The sequence below is a fragment of the Medicago sativa genome, chromosome 8 (genome assembly GCF_051527215.1).
Source record: "Medicago sativa cultivar Bolivia chromosome 8, Bolivia_mono, whole genome shotgun sequence".
NCBI lineage: Eukaryota > Viridiplantae > Streptophyta > Magnoliopsida > Fabales > Fabaceae > Medicago > Medicago sativa.
Genome location: NC_140756.1, coordinates 14,534,113 through 14,557,082, shown reverse-complemented (window position 1 = coordinate 14,557,082; position 22,970 = coordinate 14,534,113). Strand labels below are relative to the sequence as shown.

At 31.6% G+C, this 22,970-nt stretch overlaps 1 protein-coding gene across 1 annotated transcript; it reads right to left on the bottom strand.

The window, feature by feature from the left end:
* Positions 1 to 15,842: 15,842 nt before the first annotated feature.
* LOC146897211 (AP2-like ethylene-responsive transcription factor ANT) lies at positions 15,843 to 19,790 on the bottom strand. Its single transcript, XM_085734032.1, has 9 exons — positions 19,098 to 19,790; positions 18,332 to 18,881; positions 17,967 to 18,049; positions 17,687 to 17,695; positions 17,498 to 17,586; positions 17,236 to 17,309; positions 17,068 to 17,118; positions 16,840 to 16,916; positions 15,843 to 16,524 (listed from the first exon to the last, which is right to left on the bottom strand). Exons 1-9 carry the CDS (start codon positions 19,315 to 19,317, stop codon positions 15,944 to 15,946), a joined length of 1,734 nt encoding a protein of 577 aa, XP_085590158.1. The 5' UTR covers positions 19,318 to 19,790; the 3' UTR covers positions 15,843 to 15,943.
* Positions 19,791 to 22,970: the final 3,180 nt, after the last annotated feature.

Genomic DNA, 22,970 nt, shown 5'->3' with positions numbered 1-22,970 from the left:
AATTTGAGTTCTAAATTCTTATGTCCAGCTAATAAATCTTATCACCCCTTTGATAAAAGAACTATATAAAACCTACATATTCTATGACGTAAAACTTGTTGAACTTTTTTGATAGATCAAACTTTATATTTAAGTAAAGTAAGTATTAGTATTAGTAGTCATTTCGATTTATTTTCACAGCTAGCTAGTGATTAAGATAAGAGAGGGAAAAGGGGATAGAAAAGACATTGTAGTATTAGTAGAATACTAGTGGAGCGAGCAAACAAGCAAGCAAAAAAGAGCAAGAAGCATGTTGGGCGGATCCAGCTCAACAGCCGGATCAACGCAGTCTCTTTTACCACAAATGTCAGCAACATTTATCCTATTGCTCATTTCTTGCTCTTATGCCTATGCCTATACCTATCCATCCCCCTATGCATGGCATCAATGTTTTGTCCCATTTACAAGTCACTTGCAAAAAGAAATTGAATTTCTTCATCTCGATTGGCAACTCCATGAACATTCGTACTTACGAGTTGAAGTTGAAATTTTGGATTCTCTACTTCGCATTTATATTGTGTTAGTTTTGTCATAAGCCTACTTAAAAGGATAGTCTGACGCACTAAAATTTTCGCATATACAAGGTTTGGGAAGGGGTCACACCAATTGACGTATAGTACACAATCTTACCTTCCCACTATACTATTTCAGGATTTGAACTCGTGACATTTTAGTCACGTGACAACAACTTTACAATTGTCACTAGATTACTTGACCAAAAAAATTGTACTTCTTCCAACTCACAAATCATTTGAATATTAGAGATCGATTAAAAAGGTATTTAAGTATGTGTTTGGTCCGGCGTTGGGTTTGACGTAGCTGTGTGGTGAAAGGGAAGCTAGGAAATTCAGCTTCACAAAATCACGGTAAACATAGCATTCAGACGTGATAATTGACATTCTAACGCGAAACCAAACATTGCCTAAATAAAAAAGGGAAAGTGCTGGTTTTAATAGATTACTCTTATTTAATATTGGTGTTATTTCTTTATCATTTTTTTTTGTGATGATCAGGGTTTGAATCTCGGATCTTGCATATATTATGCATTGTTCCTACCAACTGAACTAAGCAGCTCACTAAAAAATATTGATTTGAATACCAACAATATTAATTAGATTTTATAATTGAAAAAATTAGTTAATATTAATATTGTTAAAAATTTAAAAGGTAATTCATCGTGAGATATTTTTTTTATAAAAGGATCACTCTTTTGAAAGTATTAAAAATTTAGAAGGTCATTCATTGTGAGATGATTTTTTTACGAAAAATGTCAAATACCGCTCTAGAGACACTAATTAAGGAAACCAAAATAAAAATATTCTATTGAAAATTGTGGAAAAGTGAAGTATTTAAATTTATAAAATTCAAAAACTTGTTTATTTCAATGAATGTTTTTTTTTTTAACTTTTTTTTAACTAATACTCTAGGAACACTGGATCATAGCATGATCTTATCTTTATAAAAGGATCACTCTTTTGAGAGTACTTTGTGTTTGTGAGAGGATGAGAGTGTTACTACTTTAGTTTAGTTAATGGTTATTTTGAGAGTGTTGTAGGGACAAAAGGTGGCATGTTGGAATTGTTGAGACATAACAAGGATGTGAAATGAATGAAGGGTAAAAAGGGTAGTCATGGTGTGTGAAAGGGAATGCATCATGAGCCAAAAGAAAAAGTGACCTTAGAGCATCCACAATGGAGACACCCATTTTTGGGTACTTAAATGGGTCTCACACGTACACATCACTCTTTTATCATTTTTTAATAGTAGTACTTAATAAGCATTCAATCCCTCCAACCCAGATCTCACACAAAGTTTTTAAATGGGACCCACTAATCAACTATCAATAACTTTATATCACTACATTTCAATTTTTTAATATTAAAAGCATTAAAAGCGTGCAGGTCCCGTTTAAAGTTGGGGGTCTTAAATAAGACCCCGGGTCTTAAGAGACCCCCAAAAAAAAATTCTCCAATGAAGGTACCTATTAGATACGGTGTCTTAATTGGTAAAGACACCACCATTGAGGATGGTCTTAGTCTTGTTGTGGATAAAAAGGGAACTTCATTGTTTATTGTTCCCTCGCCCCCATCGTTTTAACTTTACTTTCAATTAGTTTTCATAAAGAGAAAAAAAATAAAAATAAAGATGTTATGAGAAAAGTGCAAAAGTTTTGAGTTTTAGGACACTGAAGTGAAGAAAAAGAAAGGGTATTACGTGACAATGCCTTGGAAATTGAGGCTAAGTTGCTTACCGTGGCTAAAATTCAGCTGGGTGCTATAGGGTACCCCAGATGGCCATTTGGAGGAATGGGGATATCCCTATATATCTATATGGTCACATTATATCATTCTCATTTCATGATTTGATTTTGATATATGGTAGTTGGATTTTTGTTTTTTTGGTTTGCACATCTATAGGAATTTCAGTGGTATCTTATAGAAAAAAAGGCTCTTGGACTGTTCTGCTTTAGCCTTGAGATTAATATATAAGGAAAATGTGAATAAGTGCTTGAGAGCATTATTTAACTAAATTGAATTTTTATGGTATTTCACTATTTTGTGGTACAACAGTTATAGAGGCCGTTAAATTTTGAGAAATAAGGGTTATTTCTAACAATCCAACAATTTTTACTGCTGGACCATAAAGCAATAGTTGTAGAAGAAGTCTAAAGAAATAAATTCTTATGGAAAATTGTATTTTTAGTTGATTGAAAATAAATTACTTAAACATTCCTTCTTAAAAGAAACCATCAAATAAAAGATGTTGTCACAAATCAATTTATTTTGGACAAGTTTTGTGACAACATCTTTTATTTTGACAAGTTTTATGACACTTTTTATTGGAAATATGTCAAGACTTAGAAAAAACATGTATCCAACCCAACCGTACTGGGCTAAGAATGATGCTCTATAGTCACTTATGTTGATCCCCATATGTCTCATGATAGAACTGGTGATCACGCTTTGATCACACAGTCATAATTCATATTCAGGTTGTCATGGGTTCTATATGTGACTATTGCGTATAAACATGGGCGGAGTTAGAAATTTTATAAAATTCAGGCAAAATTTTAACCGCAACATTTTAGTGACAGCCACAAATGTAGGTAGCGGTCTTTAATATTTTTAAAATGGTATCCTTACAATTACCTATGATTTTGTTTGTAGGTAAAGGTGAAAAACATGTAGTGACAGGCTGACAGGCATTTGGCTTGGCAATGACAGACATATTTAATTAGCTACGGAAATTAACCCTATAGTGACGGATTTCGGCTGTCACCATAAGTCAAATTTCGTTTAAATTTCTTGTAGTAACACAAAGAAAGTGTAGGTTGAGCCCGGGAACGTGTTCAGGCTCGCCGGATGGTAAAACCGCCCTTGCGTATAAGAAAAGTTTGATTGAAATGAGAGGATTCATCTTATATGTCAGCTATATTTCTCGACAAAGATTAATCACGGATAAACTATAGTGAAAATTTCATAATAATATATAATCTCATTGTATAACTAGGACTCCATGGCTGTAAAAAAAAAAACTAGGAGTCTATTTCATACACAAAATGTACCCAATGGATACAAATGTTTTTATGAAGAAAAAGATTCATTATTGATATTTGATTATTTAAATGTCGAAAAAATATTTAAATCATTTTAATCATGCGTAAGAGTATCCATAATGGAGACACTTATTTTTTGGTATTTAAATAGGTTTCACGTGTACACATAACTCATTTATAATTTTTTAATAGTAGTATGTAATAAGTACTCAATTTCTCAAATCCATCATCTCACACAAAATTCTTAAATGAGACTTACTAATCAACCATCATAACTCATTACATAACAATTTTTTAATATTAAAATAGTGTGGATAAATACTTAAGAATGAGAGTCTTAAGTGAGACACTGAATTCTATAAGATTCCAAAAATAATTCTCCTGGATGGAGAATCAGTATCAAATTTTAAACGTTTAAAACCTCACCATTGATAATGGTTTAAAAACTAATTAATTAAGTGACAAACGACTCATAAGTGATACTATGTGATTACTATAATTAGTAGATTAGATTTTAGTCTACAATCCACGTTGACTCTAAATAGTAGCATCTATCTTCCATAAATCTTTGATTAGATTTGAAATGAAATAGTAGTAGCCAAATAGACTTTAGTTAAACTCGAATATATCACAACTGGTAGCATATAGGCTGTGTTTGTTTACAGACTATAGAAAATGACCTGTCTATTCCTAACCCATAACAAAATCACACCCTTCAAATAAAGGAACACAGAAGAAGTACCTATATAGCATATTATATAGATGGTAAAAATGCTTAAACTGTCACGCCAGCATGCAGCCCATGCAATCTCTGAACTCAGCTCTTATCCTATTCTTCCTTACTCATTCTAATTAATCCATAGTACCACCTAGCTAGCTAGCTAGTGAATTGTACCATAAATATAACTATATAACTTGCAGTTTGATTGCAATAACGCTCAAAGAAGAAGAAAATTAAGAACAAGCTATTAAAGTACACCAACTTTATTACGTAATATATATACTTATTCTGTTGAATGGTTAATTAGCTGTTCATGTTTATTAATGTGTGTTTTGTTATGTGACCATGATGAATAACTTTAAATTAATCCACTTTGTAAAATTAAGTAAAAGTGTTTAGTTGCAGTTTTCCCTTTTGGATAAAGTTTAATTGTAGTTTTGATGTATTTAATTTATTTAAGAGTGAAAAACTCATTTTAGTTTCAAAGAAAAGCTGCAAAACTCAATTTAATTCATGAGACATAAAGTGAAAAGTTAGGAATAGAAGATGAGAAGATTCATGATTTAGTAATTTGATATCACAGAAAATGAAAGTAAAAGAAAAGAGAGAAAAATATGTGATTTTATAAAATGATATAAATACCCTTAAAATTATAAAATATTAAAAATAAAAAGAGTACAAATATAAAAACTTAAATATTGTGTAACAATCTTTTTAATATACTGTGTAAAATAATAATATTAATCGATGGTTCTTATGCATCTTTTACTTTGCCGTGTCAATAGAAAAACAAAGAAAAGCAAAAGATTTTAAATGTTGGGAAATACTTTTTTTTGAAGAAGAAATGTTGGGAAATACTATGAAGATGAGTTTTTAAGGGTGGCACTTTGGTGCCATTAATGGCACCATGCCATTAGATCAGGGCCACACATTGCCTCAAGTGTGTGTGTGTGATGTGTGTGTTGGGTGTCATCAATGGTCAGAATTTAATGGCACGGTGCCATTAATGGCACCCAAGTATTGTCCAGTTTTGAAAGAGCAAGAGGCTTTTTATAGTCGTTCTCTGAAATTATAATAAATATGATATTAGTCCTTATTTATTGCTTCTTTTTTGTGCTTTTAGTTTAATGGGTTAAGTCATTAAAAAAATGAATGGGTTAAATATGTAATGGATCAAGTCCTTAAAAAAAATTAATAGGTTATGTATGTTTTTGGTCCTTATAAATATTGTAGTTTTTTGTTTTAATTTTTATAAAAAAATTCTTCAACATTTAGTTCAAAAGTTTTTTCATCACGTTTTTTGATATCTACTTTTAATTTAACTCATGTATATAATTCAAAATTTTGAATTTAGTTTGCACATGTTTTTAGTATATTATATAATTATCTCTTCTAAAAGTTTAAGTTTTTTCTTCACAAAGGTTGAAATTAAATATGAATTTTTTTACACTTAAAAAAACTCTTGATTTGATTTTATTGTTAACACGTCACTACAAGTGATCATCGGCCACCAACCCCTACAACCATCACCGACCACAACTTTAACCACAACCAACCACCATTTTGATCACCTTCAACAACCACTAGTGACCATGACTCTAGCCACTTATACCTTTAACCACTATCCGACCATCATCGACCACCATTCCTATCATCGTTGATCACCACTCTGACCACTCTTGATCAACATTGTGACCATCATCGATCACCACTTTGACCACCTCTAATCTCCTATCTGGTTGCCTTCGACCACCGCTCTAACCACCATTGCGGTGACCACCAATCACCTCTAACCACCATTATGACAACCAATACTCCCACTACTATCAACCACCATCATTGATAACAACTTCATCCACCTCTAACAATTTGACCACTACGGTAACTACCACCAATCTTCACTTTGACAGTCGTCTGATGCCACCTTCGCAACCACAATTTTCAACCACTTTTATTTTTTTGAAAAGGACTCTCAACATATTATTAAAATTATTATTAAATAAATAAATTATAAATTTATAATATTTAAGTATATTATCTTAATTAAAAAAATGAATAATGCTATTTATCGTGAGCAAACAATTCACGACAACCTCACAAATACTAGTACAATGGCTAATAAATCTTAATTTGCTTCCTCTTTTTATATACAATTTTTCATAGAGCCGTATTCCATTGTATTTGACAATTCAATTCAACGTAGGTGCATTTAATCAAATGAAAAAGAAGCCTAAACCAAAATGTTGTGTGCAACACGTGCATGGGAGTGAACATGAAACGTGTAATTCATTTACTTAAACTATACACTAACATCAAATGAAGACACGTTCACATTCAATATCTTAGAAACAAGAGGATGTGTGTAGTGTTTCCTTCAAAAAAAAAAGAGGATGTGTGTAGTGTTGTATTTTTTTGGACACAAATTGCATAATATGTTGGGTGATTATAGAGTCGTGATATTCGCGAAGAAAGTTTCTCGCGATTAATAGCAGTGCTCTAAAAAAATTAATGAGTAAATAGTCAATTTTTCTCCCGAAATTGTAAGTTTCGTCAATTATCCCCCTGTAGTTAACGAAACATCAATTACCCCCATGAAATTGCATAACGTTAATCAATTTACCCCCTCCGTCAATTTTTCATGTTAACTGTTTACGGTTATGATCAAATACCCCCTAAACTTTTGCACTTATGTGCAAAATGCCCCCTGAACTTGAAAATTTATATTTTTTTATCATTGACTCAAAAGATATTAAAGGCAAACAATTAACAATTATTGATCATATAAATCTTTATGACTAGAAGTAAAAATTGGTAGAGATGTTATATTTGATAATATGAAGAATTGAAGCATTGAATCTTACTTAAGGAAGAACTCTGGACTGATATTTGAACTTGATTCAAATATTAGAAGTTACGTCGAATGAATCAGAGGTCAAAAGATAATATATGATGTGATATCAGGTTATCAGATAAATGAGATAATTTATTTGTTTTATTTAGCTTTGTTTGCAAAAGTTGAACTTGTTACACTTGATGAAACAGGAAAGAATTCAAAGTGGATATAAGCTATGAAAGAATAATTGCAATCAATTGAGAAGAATCACATTTGGGAGTTAGTACCATTGCAACCAAACAACAAAGCTATAGATCTAAGATGGGCTTTCAAAGAATGAAAGGATGATTGATTACTTAGATGCATATTGTTTCTTTTTAGGCAAGGCACCAATTTTCTGGTGGTCTAAAAAAGAATCAGTAGTGGCTCTATCTACTTGTGAGTCAGAATACATTGTTGTTTGTTTCAATGAGTGCTTGTCAAGCTACTTGACTTGATTCCCTAATGCTGGAACTGAGAATCAAAGAAGAAGAAGTTGTGATATTGATGGTTAACAACAAATCTTCCATTAATTTAACCAAGCATCTTATAGAACATAGGAGAAACAAAGACATTGAAACAAGATTTCACTTTCTTAGAGATGAAGTAACTAAAGGAAAGCTGGTTTTGGAGCATTGCATGACAAAAGTTCAAGTTGGAGATGCCATGACAAACATTTGAAAACTAAGAAGCATGATGTGATTAGTGGAAACAAACATGAATTAAGGAAGAGTGTTAGAAGTTAGTTATGAAAGTTCGATGGAAAAGTAGTTATAAGAGATAACTTTTAAGTTTAGGGGGCATTTTGCACATAAGTACAAAAGTTCAGGGGGGTATTTGATCATAACCGTAAACAGTTAACAGAAAAATTGACGGAGGGGGTAAATTGATTAACGTTATGCAATTTCAGGGGGGTAATTGATGTTTCTTTAACTACAGGGGGGTAATTGACGAAACTTACAATTTCGGGGGGGAAATTGCCTATTTACTCAAAAATTAATATAAAAACTTATATTTATTTTTTAACATTGTGGGTTTTATTGGAGGTAATGTGATTCACATTATAAGGAAACCATGAGCATTGCAAAGATACTTAATATTTAAGTGGGTCTGCTGGATTTTATTGATAAAAAAAATTTTGAACTAAAAAATATAAGGTAGTATATCAAAACTCTAAAATTTTGTTGAATACCGTGTCAATATGTTTAAAATTTACTTTGATTTTTAAATAATCTAATACGAAAATATAACATGTCAATATGTTTTTTTAAGGAGGACATATACTTAATTTTTTTTCCTTTAAAAAAAATACTAAGTATATATCCTCCATCAAAGAAACATTAAGTATATATCCAATCAAATTTTAGCGGTACACACTTTGTTCGGCAAATTAAAAACCACGCCGAACGAGCCCAAAATTGGATGATTATTATAATATCACATTGAATAAAGAAAAGTGTTAATAACACTTTCTTTAATACTCAATCTCTAATTGACTTAAATCAATGTGGGTCTTACGTTTTGAAAATGGAACCCACGTAAAATGGTGGGACATACATTGATTTTACCTAATAAGAGAGTGAGTGTTTGAGAGAGTGTTGAAAAGAGAATGTTGTTAGCATTCCTCTTGAATAAAATAGAGACCATACTTATAATCAAATTTAAATATAAAGTAACCTATATTTGAAAGATGTTGAAACTATATGTCAACAAGTTGAATCAAAAGTTAGGGATAATACTTGAATGACATTGTGGTTGATGACATTGGCGACATTACCAACCACAATGTTTTAAGTGTACAAAACAACAAAAAAAATCTTGTGAAAATAAAGAAGAAAGCCGCATGTAAAATTGTGGTTGACCAATGTCACAAATGTCACCCACTACAATGTCACCCAAATGTTACCCAAAAGTTAGAGCGATGTGTACGTACCAAACTCGTAGAAAACCTACTCAGATACTCTTGAAGAAGAATAACATATATTGGATATATTGGATGTACGGTTGGCTTGTCAACGTGCAAGCAAACATATACTCCCTCTGTTTCAAAATACATGTCCAATTTTTGCAATGTGCACTATTCACTTGACTTACATTGACCATACTTTTTTTACTAATGTATAAATATAAATATTAGCATGTAAGATGTTCTTTGATCTGTCTCGACAAATATTTTCAAAATATTAAATTTTTACAATTTTTTACTTTAGATAATTAAAGATATTAACGGTCAAAATTGTGCATTGGCATATGTGAAGTGGTTGACTTGGACATGTATTTTGAAACGGAGGGAGTATTAATTCCTAAATTTATGCTAAAATCAATTCTAAAGTTAATACTTAAGTATATATATTAGGGGAATTAGTCACTTAGTCTCTGAATGGGAAAGGAGTGGTCACTTTAGTTCTTGAATGCAGAGAAATTGTAAAACAGTCCCTGAATGTAGACTCTGTTGGTCAATTTCAGGGACTAAAGTGACTAACAGAACCTACATTCAGGGACTAAATTGACGAAAGGAGTCTGCATTCAGAGACTAAATTGACTAACAGAGTCTACATTCAGGGACTATTTTGCTTTGCAATTTATCTGCATTCAGGGACTAAAGTGATAACTCCTTTCCTATTCAGGGACTAAAGTGACTAATCTCTCATATATATTATCTAAATATAAAGTAACTTCTAGAAAAAAATATTTATGATTTTATTTTAAAAAAAATAATATATTTTTGATTTAATAACTGTACATAACTACTACTATATACTCCCTCCGGTCACTATTATAAGCAAATTTCTACTTTTTAGATTCATTTAATAAATGATGTATACAACAACAACAACAACCAAGCCTTATCCCACTAAGTGGGGTCGGCTACATGGATCAAATGACGTCATAGTGTTCTATCAAAAACCATATTTGGATCAAACTCATTGACCTCTAAACAGGGACGGATCCAGACTTTAGGTGCATGTGGAGCTAAAATTTCAAATAAATAATACTCCCTCCGTCCCATAATAACTGAACCATTTGCAAAAAAAAAGTCCCAAAATAACTGAGCCATTTCATTTTTCAATACAATATTAATTTCTTTTTCCCTTTATAACTCTAATTAATACTACTTTCATCATTCTAATTCAATACTCCCTCCGTCCTAAATTATAAGCAAAAAAAACTCATTTTTTTGTCCCAAATTATAAGAAAAAAGATCAACTTTTATCATATTTAATTATGTTTTTTCAAAACATTATCTTTTCCAAGGAAAAATTAAATGCAAAGTGCATTCAATTTGTTCTCTTTTTCGTTTTCTCTATAATCAACTACCAATGAAAATTGTTTTTACACCTTCCTATAAAACTTATTTCAAAGATAACACAAAAAAACTATGTTACAAACTTCTATGTTTTAGTTTTCTTAATAAGTGTGATTTTTTTGTTGCTTATAATATGGGACCGTGGGAGTATATTCCACTTTACATTTATGATAGTGGAAAATACACCAATACTTAACAAGTGCACTTAAAACTATTTTTCTCTATCCTTCATTTATACATTTTTCTTAATACATGTGAAATGAGCTTTTGCTCAGTTAATCCAGGACGGATGGAGTAATACAAACTATTTTTTTTAATCCACAAATATTATTACCTTATTGTTTGATACAATACATTACAATGAAAATCATCACCTATCCATTTGTTGAAAATGAGATAAAATGACATCATTGCTAATTGTTAATAGAACATCTCTTAGCCACTGATTACCCATTTTATTACATAGGTTACTCTTCCCAACTTTCATAGCTAAAAAAACACGTTCAACACTTACAGTTGCTACCGTGCGTGTGTGCTATATGTGTTTTATCTATTAAAAATAAATAGGGAAAAGCATGTGGAGCTATAGTCCCATATAGCTCCAACATGCATCCGTCCCTGCCTCTAAATCTTTTCTAATGGTTTCTCTAACGGTTTTCTTAGGTCTTCCTCTACCTCTTTTAACCTTACTCTCCTCCATTTGATCTACTCTTCTTACAACGGCATATACGGGTCTTCTCTCTATATGTCCAAACCATCTAAGCCTATTCTCTACCAACTTTTCTACTATAGGTGCTACCCCCACTCTCTCTAATGGTGTCATTCATAATCCTATCCTGTCTAGTTTTACCACTCATCCAACGCAACATCTGCATCTCCGCTACGCTTACTTTACTCTCGTGTTGGCTCTTAACCGCCCAACACTTCGTACCATACAACATTGCCGGTCTGACTGCTGTTCGATAGAACTTTCCTTTCAGCTTCAGTGGTATTTTCTTATTGCACAAAACACCTGAGGCTCTTCTCCATTTTAAGCACCCAGCTTGAATACGATGATGTATATCAGCTTCTATTTCTCCGTCATTTTGTACTATGGACCCAAGATATCTAAACCGCATAACTTGGGGTATGATATGATCTCCAATTTTCAATATAGACAACATACATCATTTATTGAATGAACCTAAAAAGTCAAAATTTGCTTATAATAGTGACTGGAGGGAGTAATGTGCATGTATGATGTCAATTAATAGTATATTAGTATACACGTTTATATACTTGAAATTGTTCTGAGGTATTGTATATGGATTTGGTGATTGCATGACACACATAGACTGTAGAAATGAACAGGGCTGGAAATAGGATAGTAATGATGGAGAAATGTCTCTGAATGTTTAAGCATCTTGTCCTATACATGTTGTGTCTTTTTCTATGTCTCTTGCGTCTCATGGCCCTCTCTGCCATTATATGCATATTTTCTCTTCTGCAAAGAATCTCTCTAAATTTTCTCCCTGCAGCAAACCCCCAAAAGGGCCCCCCTTCAATCCGTACAAAATTTGTTGCAGTGATAAATTTTGTTTGTCCCCTTTTACTTTCATACAGGCTTATACAAATGAATACGCCATTTTCAAACAGGATTTTTGGTCAATTTAGGATATATTGTAAAGTAACATGGTTGTTAATTTAATGAGAAATGATATTTGTACAACCATTTTAGTACAACTTTTGAACAACTTTCTCTCTCATACTCACATTATGTTTTTATTACTCCCTCCGTCCCGGAATAACTGACCCATTTTTTAAAAAAAAGTGTCCCAAAATAACTGACCCATTTCAATTTTCAATACAACTTTCATCATTCCCAATACAATATAACACTAAATAATACTACTTTTATCATTCCCAATACAATATATTACACTTTCCCCTTTATTTATACACTTTTCTTAATCTGTGTGAAAAACCAAAGTAGGTCAATTAAATTGGGACGGAGGGAGTATATCTCTTCCTTTTTCTCCCTCTATTGTTTTTGACCAATGAGAAGAAAGAACAACAAAGTTGTCTAAAAGGTTGTACCAAAATGGTTGTCAAAATATCAATACTCTAATTTAATATAGGAGTGCTTGTTATTACACTTAAGGGAGTGTGTTTTATGGACTCCAATTATTTGCATTTGCAGATTCACACAATTTGATATAGTAGACAATCTCAACCGTTTACTTGCTACCGACAACGTTTACTTGATCTCGATTGATTTGTGATCAAATGGCTGAGATTTGTTATAGCGACATGATGTAAGAGCAATAAATTCAAATCAATGTATTATTTTCACATGAATGGATTCTCTTAAATTTTTCTTTTTCAATTTCACCCTTAATTTTTTCCCTCATTTTATATAGAAAATTCTTTGATAATCATCAACGTTGTTGTTAGAGAGATATTGAAATATATAGAATATTCTTTGATAATCGTCAACGTTGTTAGAGAGATATTGAATATCGAATATAAAGAACAAATTAGAGAGTTGTCCGAAAGAGCTATGTTTCAATTCACCTTCTAATCGTTTTTCTTGCGTCCCAAAGTTGTTTTTTGATGTGAGAATAGTGATGCAAATGAAGTAACTTGACCGCAATTCCAAACACACTATATGTCTAGTTGTATTAAAAATGTCATATGAAATCAATAGTTTTGTTCAGATGTTCCTTTCCTTTCAAAAAAAAAAAAGTTTTGTTCAGATGTTTGCCTAAGGTGTTGTACTAGTAATAGATATGAAGGTTGGTTGTACCATAACTTTATTACATGCTTCACTTGAGCAAGCAGACAATGAATCTCCAGATGATGCTTGCTCCATGGTACCATAATACTTTATTATTCGTTTGATATGCTTACCTTAGTTATTCTAATTAAATAAAGATCATATGTAGCATTCATAAAAGATTTGATGAAAGTACATTAAGTGATAGCATGCATGGTCAAATTTACTTATACAAATAACCCTTGCATGCTTTACCTCAACAGACGATGAATCAGCAGCCATTGTTATGTTTGTACTTGACATGACATGCTCATGTGTTATTCTTGATGTCAACAGACAACAAGCACCAGACAGTCATTTACTTTGCTAGATACATTACATGCAAACTTTGTGCATTTCTTTTACGTCAACAAACGCAAATTCCACTAGATGATCCTTGCTAGATAGAAACACGAATGTGTTATAGTTAATGTCATCAAACAATAAGCACTAAATGATTATTAATGTGACACACATGTTGTTTTGTGCTACACTTGTTATTACACACGGACTCTCAAACATACATAAACAAAATGATCTTACACCATACACAAATGTCTTCTTTATCATTAAATAAATTAATAAATAATAAGGTTAAATATGTTACTAACCTTACCTTAATAAACTAACCTTTAGTTTTAGTCTCTCTAAAAAAAATTCTTCAACTTTTAGTCTTTTAAAATTTTTCCATCACTATTTTGGTGCTTTTAAATTAACTCATGTTGATTTCATATTTTTCAATGAAAATTTGCAGAAATACTTATAATATTCGTAGGCCAAACTCAGGTCTAACAAAGTTTCGCCTGACCTATTCTCACCCCTAAAAGACATCAAATGGTTGGTATTTAAAGTAATTTTAAAATGAGTACATAATCAATCCTCCCATTTTTATTTAAATTAATTTTATTTTCTCCATCAGAAACACTAGTTATTTTTGTCTTGTAGGAAAATGAGAATGGGCACACAATTTAAGGCACCTCCCCATTCATCCATCCCCTTTCTCTCAAGTCAAAAGGGGTATTTTTATGACAAGGCCACAGATCTTTTAGGTGAGTGCGCATTATACCCATAGGTGTATTTTAGCAGGCTGTTCCCTGCTGCTGCGCCGTACCGTACTTATGGTAGTCTCCCTTCAGGCGACAACTCTTTGACTGGGTCAAACTATATCCTATTTTTTTTTTTCCTTCTTTTAATCGATGTTAATTTTTTTTTTTTTGGTGTTTGAGGTTCGAACTCTAGACCTTGCATATATTATACATTATTCAATTATAAACAATTAATTTTAAATTGACTAGAAATGAACTAAATGAATTATTTATAAGAAAAGTGATCTATATTCTCAATGTCTTGGTATTTTAGATCGTATAGTGATGAACTAAATTTTGGATCGTTCTTAATTTTCTCTTATGGTTGTTTTAAACTAGTGCTTGAAAATATCAAAGTAACGTTATGTTGTTGAGTAGGGAAATGCCTCATCTTGTCTTTGGTGTTTGTCTTGATTCCAAAAGACATGGATGTCACTGTTTTATTTCCCCGCTACATTCCATTAATTTATTACCCTCTTTTTATTTGCATGACAAATTGAACCAATTTTCTATAAAGATTTCATGCATGAAAATATCTTTGTAGTCAATGAAAAAGTACTCATGACAACTTGTCAAATGATCATTTTAGATGAATAATAAGTTGCTAGCCAAAAAGGACATTACTAATTTTCATTTTCATGATTTTGTACAAATCTCATCATTGGTTTTATTCAACAATTTTCATTTCAACAAATAGATAATCTTGAGCTAGTTAGTATTGAATTAGGCGCAATATGACAGCACGCAATCATACATTTCTTGATCGTCTAATCAAGATTAGACGATTCAGTTTTTAAAGATTTTTTTCTTTTAAATTTAAAATATTAACTTAAAATTCAGACAGTCCAATCTTAATTAGTCGGTCGAGAAGTGTGTGACTGCACACAACCCGGATCCATATTGGATTTGGATTAGTGTATGTACCCTACCTACTGAACACATAAGGAATCAACATTTCTGACATATCACTTTTCGTTCAAAAGAAAAAAAAAGTTACTACTACCTCCGTCCCGGTATAATTGACCTACTTTGGTTTTTCACACAGATTAAGAAAAGTGTATAAATAAAGGAGAAAGTGGAATATATTGTATTGGGAATGATAAAAGTAGTATTATTTAGTGTTATATTGTATTGGGAATGATGAAAGTTGTATTGAAAATTGAAATGGGTCAATTATTTTGGGACACTTTTTTTTAGAAAATTGGTCAGTTATTCCGGGACGGAGGGAGTACCATATACTCCCTCCGTCCCAATTTAATTGACCTACTTTGGTTTTTCACACAGATTAAGAAAAGTGTATAAATAAAGGGGAAAGTGGAATATATTGTATTGGAAATGATAAAAGTAGTATTATTTAGTGTTATATTGTATTGGAAATGATGAAAGTTGTATTGAAAATTGAAATGAGTCAGTTATTTTGGGACACTTTTTTTTAGAAAATGGGGCAGTTATTCCGGGACGGAGGGAGTACCAAACATAAATAATCATTCAACAATAATAATAATTCTGACATTTGCTCTTAGTTCCTAAGCTAATGTTTTTTAATGTCAAAACATTCCCTTCATTCATTCATTCATTCCACAAAGCAAACATAGGAACTTGATTAACCAAACCCAAATTTCCAAGCCTGTTGTTGTTCATGTGGTCATTTTCATTGCTTCCATCATCAAATTTTGGTCCATGCAATGTGAAGTAACCATGTCCATAATCTGCTCCACTCACTCCAAACTCATTAGGTAGTCCCAATGAACACTTGGGACTTTGAGGGTTCATCTCATTCTTGTTGCTTGGTGAACCGTGCTGTGATGATTCGGTGATGTTGGTGCCGTTCTGAGGTTTTTGCTCGTCGTTGTTGGAGTTCCACACCATGTTGGACAATTCATCAGAATGTTGTTCACCATCGGTAATAGTCAGAGGAGGCGGCTGAGAAAGTGTCGATGAACTTCCACATGAATTGAAGTCCTCGGCTGTGGTTGCAGGAGGGGTAGAGTCTTTAGGAGAACGTTTTGCGAGATCTCCGGTAATTAGAGTTGAGCTTGAGCATATTCTCTTGACATCATACCTACTTATGTCAAAGTTGGTCACAGCACTTGTTCCCCTAAACTTGATTGCTGCAATATCATATGCTTCTGCAGCCTCCTCTTGTGTGCCTATATAATTTTCATGGCTCAGTAATTAGTGTGACTAACAAAATGCAAATCAAGAAATGAGCATAATTATATTTCACACTATCATGCTTAATAACAATGCAAAATAGAACTAAAGTGTAGGTTTGGATTTGCGGTGTGATTTTGGCAAAAACTACATTTTGAAAGCTTCAACAAAATCATGGTGCCATCGTGATTTCGTCAAAGCACTTATAACTTTGTACATAAGTAAGGAAATACTTAAATTAACAAAATCATGGTGTCATCGTGATTTCGTCAAAGGATATAGAATATAGTGAAGAAGGGTAGGGAACTTACTAAATGTACCAAGATACAAGTCTTTGTTTCCTGCAACCCTTCCAATTCGAGCCTGCCACCTTCCATGTTGATGGTGTCTGAAAATTGGAGACAAGAGGAAAAAGATAAATTGTTAGCCAATAAGAGTCCATGTGTTTAATTATAAAAACAAAAGCTGAAATTGCAGCAAATAATTCATTGAGAACTTTACTAATATTAATGAAAAAAGCAGAACACTTTGGGCCATACCTTGTCACACCTCTATACACAGATGCACCTCTTGAAAATCCACTGCTCTTCCTGTCCAAGTGAAGCAAAAAGGACTATTCATTCCATATTGAATAAAATTGGTGAAAACAAAAGGCCAAAAGGAAGTAAAAAATTCACCATGTTCACATGGAAAAAATTTAATGGTACCTTCTTAAATTGGCGACAAATTCTTGCCTAGTCATGTGCTTCATTTCTTCAAGTTCCTTATCATAAGTGCTTAACTGAGCATTTAAGAAAGTAGTAGATATAGAATGATCACAGTTACTAACTATGTAATGTTTCAAACTGCATACATTAAATATACAAAATAAATATTTGACTTTTTCTAAATATTTTTTTTTCCTTCTAATGAATATGAGCAAGACTTTTTTTACAAAGGAGTAAACTGTGCAAGTCTCAGAAACCTTACAGGGAAATTTATGTGAGTTGTTGGACCCCAATACTTCAGTGCAGCTAAGTCATAAGCCTTTGCTGCTTTTTCTTCCTTATCATACCCACCTAATAATAATGCAAATATGTTATGCATTTAATTTAATTTATGTATAAATATTTTTGCTAAGAGTTACATTGGAAATGCATTTTTAGGAGTGTGACTTACCAAGGTAAACTGTGAAAGATTTGAAGAAGCCATGAAAGGAGAAGAAACCAACAAGTGCATGAAAGAAACAGTTAGTATATTCTCTTTTAAAACAAGAGAGGAAAGAAAAGAAAGATTGAAAATAGAAAAGAGGTTAGAGGACTAGTAGTAGTTTGGTTCTTGAAAATAGTCACAATACATGCTTCCTTAGTCAATGACAACATTAACCAAAAAAACTAAAAAGTTAAAAAAAAAAAAAAACATTGAAACAAAATCAAAAGGTATGTCATGTTTATCTCACCTTGCCTTCCTTTCCTTGTTTGCCCTTCTTTTCTGCAACTATTATCCCACAAATGTGCCTCATATCTTCCAGTCCATCTATGCCTAAACAAATTCAACAAAAACTAACATAAAATTTATGTATTAAATAGAAAATTTTCACAATACCAAACATTATCTTAAAAAAAGTTGATATAAGGACAAAAAATTGCAACAGAAAAAATAAAATTGGTAACTATGTTTGGCATATGTAACATTTAGCAAAAGAAATAGTGACCAATTTGTTTTTTTCTTCTCTAAACTTTTGTGGCAGTTTCAAAGCTCACATTTAGAACCTTGAATAAAAACTATATAATAAACAAAAATGAAATTAATTAATCTTAATACCTTGTAACACCACGGTATTGCGAAGTTCTTTGTCCAAAAGTATCAATAGATTTACGAGGAACAGGTTCTCTAGCATTAGATTTTGACAAAGACCTTTTCCTAGGATCTTCATTCACTTGAACATTAGAAATTGCACTACCACCACCAACACCAACACCATTTTGCACACTAGGACTCATAGTCAAATTAAGAGATTGAAAACCATTTCCATCACTAGAAGAAGTTGTTTTCCCCTCAGAAGAAAACTGAGTCTGAGCCATCCAAGATTTATACATGCTATTATCATGGATTAAAGCATGATGATTGTTGTTGTTATCATTATATGCATGAAAAGAGTGAATCAAAGATTGGTTTGTTAGATTCTCTCCTGCTTCAATCTCTGGATTATTATTGGTACAAAAACTTGGTGACACATTAACATTAATTTTAGACATAGTACTAGTAGTAGTGCTATTCTGGTTTTGGTTTGAGTAACATCCCAAAAAATCTTCAAGTTTTGGTCCTTCTTCATTTGAATTTCCATCAGTTATTGCATTCTCATATCTCCATTCTGTCACACCAAAAATCCATATACAAATTTAATTACTAAATTATTAAAATAAAACAAAAAAATACTGATTTTTTTCTTTTAATTTTTCATATCAAGAGTATAAAAGAAACATTTTTTAGCAACATGCAAAGTGTTTTGAGCAAAATAAAATATACCCTTTTGAGGACTAATAAGTAAGAACAAAAAAATGTTACTAGAACATGCAATGATATATACCTTGAGGAGTAAAGGAATCAGAAACACAAAGTGAACCATCAGAACGTAGAGGCATAATAGATAAATGATGAGGATGAGGATGAGAAGAAGTAGGAACATAGTTTCTTCCTATTTCTGAAGCTTCAGCTACATGGTTTTGGTTTTGGTTTTGGTTTTCTGTACCAAATTCTTCATCAATCCTCAAGTGTGGAGTAAGAGAAAATCCTAACCAGTTACTCATGTTTGTGTAAAGAAGATGTTTGGATTTTGTTTGTCTATGCAAGTTAGGAATGTTGGAGTTTGAGCTCAAGTTTCAAAGCTAAGAATGAATGGTTTGGTTTTGAAAGAGTTGAAATTTTTTCATTTAGTTTGTTTTGTTTTCTGTTGAGGGTATCTGAATCTTATTAAGATATCATAGTCATTAATAATCATATGAGTTTGATATATCGTGGGTCTTTTCTAGGCTAGGATTGTGAAATGTGTGTGAATGAAACTAGATATATGTGTTTATATATATAAAAATAAAATTTATGTTTTTGTTTTTTTAATATTAATATTTGTTGAGGAGGTTTAGACAAAAAGTTAGTGTTGTTGTGTCGTGTAATATTGTGAGGTTTGTAATGAAATGAGAGTGTTGGGTTTTGTGCCAGCTCTTTCATTTCTTTCTCAGATTTCTGCAGAGGTGGCCACGGCATGTAGTAGCAGTCTAATAACAAAAATAAAATACTAGTATAATCTTTAGTATTTATAGATGACAGTATATCTCTTCTCTATGGCTATCATCTATGAAACACGAACACTCTTGAGATTAAACGTGTTCTGATGTCAGATAAATGTTATGTCTGACATCGACGAAATATAATTATATTATATTATGTGATTTTTTTTAAATATTTAACGGTGTTGGTATGTCAGTATTTGTGTTGTGTGTCCGATGTTTATATCCATGCTTGTTATGATCAGGGCCGTTTCTATGAAATAGGAGGCTCGGTTTTATTTTTAAAATAGGCCCCAGTAAAATCAAAACGCAATTCTTTTTGTGTAGCTAAGCTTCATTAAAAAATCAGAATCAGAAGAACTTTTAAACACGAAACAAAACAAAATAAAATTAAGTGCCCGTTTGGTTCAGCTTTGAATATAATTGATTCTGAGAGAATTGATTCTGATAGAATTGATTCTGACAGAATTGATTCTGAGAGAATTGATTTATGTTTGGATACAATTATGTAGAATTGATTAAACAAAATGATTTATGTTTGGATGCAATTATGTAGAATTGCTTTTGAATGTATAATTACTAAAATAGACATAGCTAAAGGAGAATTGATAAAGAATGAGAATTGATAAAGGGCAATAAAGTAAAATAACGTGTTGTAATAATAAAATATGCAAACCTATACACGTTGTTCAAGGAGAATTGATTCTAGAAAAGCTAGAAGCTAGGATTTGTAGCTTCATGGAGAATTGCTTTTGGAGGACAAAAGCAATTCTGAAAAGCTGAACCAAACACGTTGTTTTTGGCTAGAATTGCTTTTGGCACTGTAGAGAATTGATTTTGGGCAAGAATTGCTTCTCAGAAGCCAAACCAAAAGAGAGGTGAAATTTATCTAACGATGTCGTTTGGAATGTCACTCCTACGTTGTAGGAAAGGGGAAAACGAATGATTTATGCGAAAAAGAAATAATTGTTGTGATTCTTTCAATGGGGGTGGGTATTATAATTTTTTCTGAGGCCCATAGTTTTTAGAGGCTCGGTGCAGTAGCGCTTCTTGCACTCCCCAAGGTCCGGCCCTGGTTATGATCAAGTAGAGTTTGATTTGATGCTATGTTGCACTGCTTTTGGTATACTGTTGGATCTAGTTTTGGTTGGTAAATGTGATTTAATCAATGGTTAGGGTTGAATACAGTTAAGAGATATGGTTGTTTGTGGGTGGAATAGGGGATGTTTTGAACTTGAACCATTTAAAGAAGGGAATTGATTATTCAGCTGATCTCACCTGATCTATAAGACTATAAAGAAAAATATACTTTTTTTTTTTTGACTTTATATAAGAATAAATCATGTACTGCTACTTTTAACAAATGATAAATTAAGTTCTTGTAAATATACATAAATAAATGAAATCCTTTATGTTTAATCTTTTTTTTAATTGATCCTTCAATTTTTTGTTTTCCAATCGGTCTTCCTCATTTGCACTGTTAACTTTTAAATTATGTTATGCTCCTCTTACTTTGTTGTAAATTATGTTACTTTTTGTTACTTTATTAATTATAAATTTTGTTCCATAACTAAAGATGAAAGCATAACATATGCACATTCATCACATCTCACGTTAGAGATGAATAATCATTGTTTTAAGTTTGTGAATTCAAATAGTAGTAATGAAAGAAGACATTATTGCAAAAAAATAATAATAGGTATTAATGAATTTGGAGTTGAAAACACGGTTATGTGAGTTACAAACATCATATACAACACAAAGATTGATATATTTATGTGAGTTATCTTAATTTTAAAATGACATACATATTTTTTTTTAACGAAACTTGTTAAAAAAAGATAGTGCAAACATAATGTAACACAAATGATCAATTTTTAAAAAAAAATCTTATTTAAATAATTAGCTGAAAAATTCTTATTTAAATAACTATGCACCTAAAATACTTCTAAAGTATAATTTATGTTGAGTCTAGCGTAAGATGTTAGATTCTCGCAACGTATCAAATTGATGTTCGAATGTCAATTGAAAGAGGTGACCGAAGGTCTTGGAAAATACAAGAAAGTGTGGTTTGGATTATGTTAATCATTTTAAAAATCTTTTATCTAAATCAAATTATACAAAAGGAAAAAAGTTTTTTTTTTTTAATCAAAACAGTTAACTATGAATGTAACATAGTAAAGAAATTGCGCAAAAGAGATAAAGAGTGTTAGAGAAAATAAATGGACACAACATGTTGAGTTTTCCCCTTCGAAAGAGATTTTGCCACTAAATCGATGTAATCGATTTAAAAAAGTTTGTAGAACAATAATTTGTTGTTGTTGAAGGTATTTTGAGTATTTTGACTTGCCTGTGAGCAACTGATAGGTGTTTAAAGATCAATTTCCCAATATGGGTAGATCAGAAACATAGCACCCACATTATGGCCCAAAATTCATATATAGATCCAAATAAGTTTTGTAACCTTCTCTTCTTAGTACATTTGTTCTTCTTAATAAAAAAAAAAAAAAAAACTTATTTGTCACTATTGAGTTAAATGCTCAAATTCTCATACTAAAAATATCTCAATTCTCAACAATTGTTGGACAAAAACTATTAAAAAATGATCTCACACGTGTAGCTCAATTGGTAGCTACCAGGGATAATGTATGTAGGGGCCGGGGTTCGAATCACAGATTCTCCATTTCTCCACACATAATGTGTGTGAATCTAGTCACTAGACAACTTAACAAAAAAAACTATTGAAAAATGTATGCATTTGATTTGAATAATTCACATTTAGTCTTAAAAAATTAAGAAAAACAGCTAGGTATCTTTTAAGGCGGTGTAGTTCCTCCATAAAACAAATTTTTTTCCTTAGTCAACGAAATTTACTCTTTCTTAAAATATGTCCAACGACAATAAACTACTTTTTTTAATTTTTTAAAATCGGTTACATCAATTTAAAAGGTTATTTAAACGATTTAACAACGAACAGTAATAATCAAATTCGAGCAATTGTTAGGTGCTTAAGGAGCAACCATCAAAGTCAAATGTTTTTTTTTTTTTGAACGTTTATGAGATGTAATAATGGTAACACACAAAAATATTTATATATTCTTTCCTCTATCAACTTTTCTTTCTTTTAAAAATTGTTTTTATATTGATTTAAAAATAAAGAAACAAAGAATTGTTTA

Coding starts and splice junctions, on each gene's coding strand:
- LOC146897211 (XM_085734032.1), bottom strand. CDS start 19,317: ATGAGTAACTGGTTAGGATTTTCTCTTACTCCACACTTGAGGATTGAT. Junction 16,917..17,067: donor GTGTATAGAGGTGTGACAAG/GTATGGCCCAAA, acceptor TCCAATTTTCAG/ACACCATCAACATGGAAGGT. Junction 16,525..16,839: donor CTTGTATCTTGGTACATTTA/GTAAGTTCCCTA, acceptor AAAATTATATAG/GCACACAAGAGGAGGCTGCA.